The following is a 6000-nucleotide window of genomic DNA, read 5'->3' as shown; positions in this document are numbered from 1 at the left end:
ATAAAATTGGTCAAGCTCCACTTTTCACCTTTTAAAAAAAAAATGCACACAACCCAGGCAGTTCTCTGGATCCAAACCCCGAAAAACGTCAGAGACACGGAAGTAACCTCGGCGCCAAATGTCCCCTCGCCCGCTTCTTAAAACCATTTCTGATCCCTTGCGGGTTTTCCTCTTGCCCTCCTCCTCAGGAACAGCAAATGGAGATCATAGCATAACCAAGAAATTTACACCTTGTTACAAAGGAAGAAGAAAAGAAAGATGATCCTAGCCGCTTCCCCCACCCCCCATTCCCCACTGGCCTTTTGAAATGCTAAAGTCCCCCCCCTCCCCGCATGGTTGAGCAGAGATCAAGAAAAAGCCCTTTTAGAGACGGTTCCTGAAGGTCTAAGGAAGCTGTTGGTGCACAGTGCCCCCTCGAAGCAACCGAGAGGTAGGCAGGCAGGCAGCCCAGCGTGAAGGACGCCCACCGCCGCCTCCTCGCGCCACACCCCTGGCTTTCACTTCAGCACAGGACAACGGGAGCGAAGCTGGTACAAAGTCCCGAGACCGGAAACTCTTCGGCTGCCCCTGCACAGCGTCACAGTGGGCCCGCCATTCCTACGCCCACCCCTCTCTCCTGGAGGAAGTTGTTGAAAGGAACAGAACTAAGTTGCCCTGCAGAGGAAGTTCAGGGTGATGATCAGAGACCACCTGAAGATACTGGAAGCAAAGAGGGCAGGTGCAAACGGATGAAGAGGCTGCGAATAATTGCCACCCTCTTCCCCCCCGGCCACTCAGGTGATGGAAGGGCTCTTTCTGCAGGTGTGTCGTGGCTTTCACTCCAGGAGGGGAAGGGGGCGCCTACGAAACGTGGGGAAAGCTGGACGTTTCGAACTGCACGAGCGACCAAGGCCCGAAGATGCTGGAAGCACAGCCCTGTGAGAGCCCCCAGACCCTGCTAAATTGCTGGGTGTAGGCCTCGACGACAGCCATTTCGAAAGAGAAGGCTTGAGGGGTGAAAAGCAATGAACAGCAGTGGAAGCAGCCCCCGTCCCTCGTCCGCCTCCGCTAGAAGGTGGCCCAAGGTGTCATCCGTTCCTGACTGCTAGACAACGCTCCACCTTGGTGGTGAAGGGGGGGGGGTCCAAAGCCAGAGCCGCCCTCCTCAGGAGTCCCTCTGAAGCTGCAGCACGGTCCATTCTGACGCAAGGCATCTGGGGCAGTCCTTCAGAACGGAGCCCCGCCGACGGGAGGGGCCGAGCGGCTGGCCTTCAGGTCCACTTGCCCCGGAACGCCCAGCCAGTTCCCAAACGCATCCCCCCAGCCGGGCTACTTCTGACGCAGGCAGGAGCTGTCGAAAGGGTTAGTGTCCGAGGAGACCAGTCCCTGGAGGGAAAGGGAGGAGCCGTGAGCCAAGGAACGTGGAGCTTCACAGGTCGGGAACGGAGCAGAAAACAGAAAGGGGGGAGCGTCACGGGGGCCTACCTTTAAATCCTTCTTCAGGCATACAGACTGGAAAGGAAGGCAAAGAGGTCAGGAAACACACTTTGGGGGTGCTGCTCTGAGTCAACGGCTTCTTGGCGGCCTCTTAGGAGGCAGGTGCAGGGATGACTTCCCCCCACCCCACCCTGCTCCAGCTGCCCCAGAGGGCTGAGCGAAGAAGGGCCGCGCGGAAGATTTTAGAAGGGTGCCCAGCTGTACCTTGCATCACGTCGTCTATTGCTGCATAGTCCACAATGGGCTCGTCGGCCTGTTTGGGCAGGGGTGGGGGAAGAGAGACAGGCGTTAGCACAGTGGGAGAAGCCGCTGGCGGGCTGATCAGGCGGGCCTTCAAAGGGAGGGCAGCGCCTGCTTCATGGCCAGATGCTTCCAGGCCAAATTCTTTAGATCCGGGATGGGTGGCAAGAGACCGTGCACCACCAGGGCTGTTCAGACAAGCGTAGGTGGGGGACGGCGGGACGGCTGCTTTCCCCAGGAAATCAAGTGTTGGACGGAGAACACCGAGGTCCTCTTCATCCGGCTGGGCATTTGCAGTTCACGGCCGACGGCGGTATCAGGGCGGGGTGGGCCTTTAAGGACCGGCCGAGTTTCAATAGCGTTTTTTCCAGCGCTTTGAGGATCTGTTTAATCGCTGCCTGCCTTGAGACTTTTTTTTTGGGGGGGGGGGGAAGACAGGCAGGGATAAAGATGGGCAAAGCGTCCCACTGAGTTACAGACCAGGGGGTGGGGGGAAGCGGTGGACTTGAGTTCACGGCCATCGCTTTGGGGGCAGGTGGTTTATTTATTATACTTCTATAACACCCAATAGCCAAATCAGTTCACGTCAATTGGGGGTGGGGGGATTTGAACCCAAGCCCCAAAAGATCCCGGGGCAGCCGTTTCATCCAGCCACGCTCATTAGCGCACGAGAGGCTTCCAACTAGCACCGCGCCCAACACGGAGGCACGCTTCCTATGAATGCAACCTTCCTCAACCGGGCATCCTCCAGGCGCCTTGGATTACAACCCCCATCAACCCCAGCCGGGCTGACGGGGGTTGTAGTCCAAGGCCCCTGGAGGATGCCCAGTTGAGGAAGACCAGCTTACGGGAGGGCAGGGACGGGCTTCGATGTTTGGGGCAGATCCGCCGCTCGGCCTGACAGCCGGCAGCCCTCCAGTTACCTTTAGCAGGACAACGGATTCTGGAGTGACCCCGAGGCTGCCGAGGGTGGCCGAATCGTCGGTGAGGATCGTCCCGTCGATCGACAGGTTCTGGTCGAACGGCGCAACGGAGAAGGCGTGCATGATCTGTGCCAGACAAGGCGCAGGGGGAGATGGGTGTGCGTGTGTGTGTGTGCAGAAGCAGGGCCACACACAGACACGCAGCCGCTTAAAAAACCTCAACGCCCCCCCTAAGCATTTCAGCAACAATTCAGTTTTTCTTCTCCTCAGCGCTGCCCTGGCTGAAGAACCCTGTTTGCTAATGGGCCCCATTCACAGCTCATCGCTTTAAAAACGGACGGGGTCATCTCTACAGCCCCCTTCCCCTTTTTACCGCGCAGGCCACGGCCGGCTCCTTTGCCGGTTCTGCCGCGTGATTAGTGTGCCCAGAGCGCTGCATTGTTTAGGGGCCAAACAGCTCGGCAGGTCACCCAACAAACCACGGGTTGTTTAGCCCCTAGATCACCCAGCAGCCCAAGTTCAGACACCGCGGAGCCCAACCTACGGAGGAGACGATCGGGGGCTGTGCTGCAAAAGCAGAAGAGGCGGGTGCGCTGCACGGCAACCCACTGTTGGGGTTTTTTAACGGACGGGTTGTCGCCATGTGCGAACCGGGTCGTTCTCTCTCACTTGAATCGCTACCCCGTCTGCTGCCTTCAGTCCCGACCCACCACCAGTCGAAAGGCTGCTCCTCCTGAAAGTACTCTTCCCTTTGAATCCTGGGAAACGGATGAAGCAGGCCTCACACGACACAGGGCAAGAGCCTCTCGGAGGCACAGCTCTCCCTCGGCATCAACACGACCTCCCGTTCTTTCCCCACCCACCCCAAGCTGGATTGCTAGCGGCGTTCTTGGGCTGGGTGCAAGAGGTCTCCCTACACGGGTGGGGGCAAGGCGCGCCACCGCAGGGCGACTGGCACAAACTCCTGCCTCCTCACCTGGATCTTCAGATCTTTCAGCGTCTGGTTGGCAGAGACAAGGAGCGCCTTCTCCCCACGGACCTTCCGGTGCCTGGTGCTCCGCCGGATCCCCTGCTTTTGGTAGACCATGTAGGTCGGGTGCGACACTTTTTGGCGTTTCGCGTTGCTGTTGGCCTGCAAGCAACAAGGACGTGCCGTCAGGTCGGCCCAAGCAGGGAACCAGCTCTTAATCTAGCGAGAAGAAGCCCTGCGCCCTCCCTCCCCCTTTTAAAATCTTTTTTAAGAGCCATTATTCTTGATTTCATCTACGATTAAAAAAATCCTAACCCACCTTATAATCGATAGGATCTCAGGCTGGGAGACAACCAATGAAACTATCTACGATGCATCCGAAGCATCAAATCACTGTGATTAGCACAAACCAGCCCACCTGAACTAAACCCCAGTCAATAAACCCTCAGCCTCTGGGTAAGCAACGCCGGGGCCAGCTGGGGAAGGGAACTCCGTGACCGGGGTGCCACAGACGAGAAGGCCCTACACCCACGCCTCCTGGCAACGTACAGCTCCAGAGGACAGCCCCCCTGGCAGGTCTCGGGTTTATACAGGGAGAGGCTCAAATGTTGAGGTCCCCAGCCATTTCAGGGGTTTTAAACGCCCTCGTTAACGCCTTGAAGTCAGAGCGGAGGCGTATCGGCAGCCAGGGCAGTCCCTTTAAAAAGTGGTGTCATGTGGTTTCTATAGGTTCTCGAGAGCGACTGAGCCGCTGCGTTCTGCACTAGCTGTAGGCTTGTGTTGCCTTCAAGGGCCACCCCGTAAAGAGCTCATTGCAGTAGTCTAGATGGGAAGTTGCCAGTACGTGAACAACCACGGCCAGATAACCCCTAACCAGCAACGGTTGTAGCCAGGGGATCAACCGCAGCGAGCCAAGAGCTGCTGAACGTTACTTCCTGTTTAAGCCATCAGCCAAGCTAGCTGGGGCAGATGGGATTCAGAGCCCAACATAATCAGCAGGGGCACAGATTTCCCACCCCCGGTCCGGCCGACCAGGCGCATTTGGAGATTGACCCAGGATGAGAAGGCGAAGTTAAAAGCCACGGTCTCGGCCCCAGGAGACGTAGCCTCTCTCGAGACCAAAAGGCGGCCAAGCGTACCTGGTTAAAATCCGGGTCCTGCTCCCCTTCCAGCCGGGCCTCCTCCCTCTCTTCTTCCGCCTCTGAGCTGCTCACGTTGAGCTCTGGGGCGGCATCCTTCATGACCTGGATTCGCCGGCCGGGACACAGAAAAATGAACTCCCATGAGCCATGGCCTCAAAAGGCAGCCAAGCCCCAGGACTGCGTGAGTTCGCCGTGACTGGGTCAGGATTCAAACACAGGACAGCTGCTTAACAACCCGGGTTGGGGTAAGGAGCTGGGCGGCGGGGTTATGAAAAGCAGCCTGTGCTGGACTGTGAAAACCACGGCCGGGAACGACTCTTGGGTGGTGTGAGGGATGGACAATAAGGTCACAGATGGAAGAAAAGGGACGGCTCTCCCCACCCTGGTCTCCAGGCCAGGGGATGTGACACGGAGGGAGAGTCCAAGCCTCTGAGGGTGGGAAGGAAACACACACACCCATGGGCTAAGGGAAGAAAATTCTTTCTTTTTGGAAAACACCAATTTCAGGAGCAGTGGCCCTGTGCTCCTCAATTTTCTCCTCCCGTCCGCTGGCAGCCTTCTCTGCCGCTCCTTCCCGGAGCTGTTTTAGCAGACCAGAGTTCCCAGAACCCTCTGAGCTTGCTGTACGCCGACCACTCCCCTCCCCGGCCCAAGGACAAGCGTTTCAAGTGGAGCGGGAAAGAACAAACAAACACACGGCAAAGCCACCGTTTCAGAAATCAAAGGCAGGGGACGAACCGGGGCTGCCTGCATCCCTGTGATCTTCCAGAGAGGCGGCCGTTCAAGTGCATCTCGGATAAACAAACAAAGGCTCCGCTCTTGGTTTTATACACAATTACTGTTAAGAAGCAGCTTCTAGATCAGAGAAGGAACCGGGCCGTCGCGTAATGAACTCTCCCCTCAAGAAGCATCTTCTAAAAGCCACGGCTTGGACAAAAGCGGAGAAGCAGCCGCACCAGGAAGGCTTTTAGCTGCGAGAGGGAGAGGGAGGGGACACAGCCCTCACCGGCATAATGGACTAGGAGTACCTATAAATTAAACTGCCGTGTCTATCAAAGGCGCATGTCAGCCAGGGAGAGAAGGACCATAGCTCTGTGACAGAGCCCCTGCTTTGCAGGCAGAAGGTCTCAGGTTCGATCCCTGGCATCTCCAGGTAGGGAGATGCAGGATCCCTGATAGGTTATGCCTGCACTGATTGGCTATGCTTTCGGGGGAGAGAGCCTGTAGCTCTGTGACAGAGCCCCTGCTT

At 57.4% G+C, this 6000-nt stretch overlaps 1 protein-coding gene across 2 annotated transcripts in view; it reads right to left on the bottom strand.

Moving 5' to 3' along the window:
* Positions 1-333: 333 nt before the first annotated feature.
* USP48 (ubiquitin specific peptidase 48) overlaps positions 334-6000 on the bottom strand; it is a 29479-nt gene continuing 23812 nt past the window's right edge. For both annotated transcript variants that reach the window (XM_063145171.1, XM_063145172.1), the window contains 6 exons: positions 4749-4853; positions 3616-3771; positions 2640-2765; positions 1681-1729; positions 1465-1491; positions 334-1365 (listed from right to left, as the gene is read on the bottom strand). In XM_063145171.1, coding sequence (XP_063001241.1) covers positions 1343-1365; positions 1465-1491; positions 1681-1729; positions 2640-2765; positions 3616-3771; positions 4749-4853 — 486 coding nt within the window. In that variant the 3' untranslated portion in view covers positions 334-1342. The remainder of the gene's footprint in view (positions 1366-1464; positions 1492-1680; positions 1730-2639; positions 2766-3615; positions 3772-4748; positions 4854-6000) is intronic.

This window comes from Elgaria multicarinata, chromosome 20, assembly GCF_023053635.1.
Source record: "Elgaria multicarinata webbii isolate HBS135686 ecotype San Diego chromosome 20, rElgMul1.1.pri, whole genome shotgun sequence".
Lineage (NCBI taxonomy): Eukaryota > Metazoa > Chordata > Lepidosauria > Squamata > Anguidae > Elgaria > Elgaria multicarinata.
This window is presented reverse-complemented; position numbering and strand designations above follow the sequence as displayed.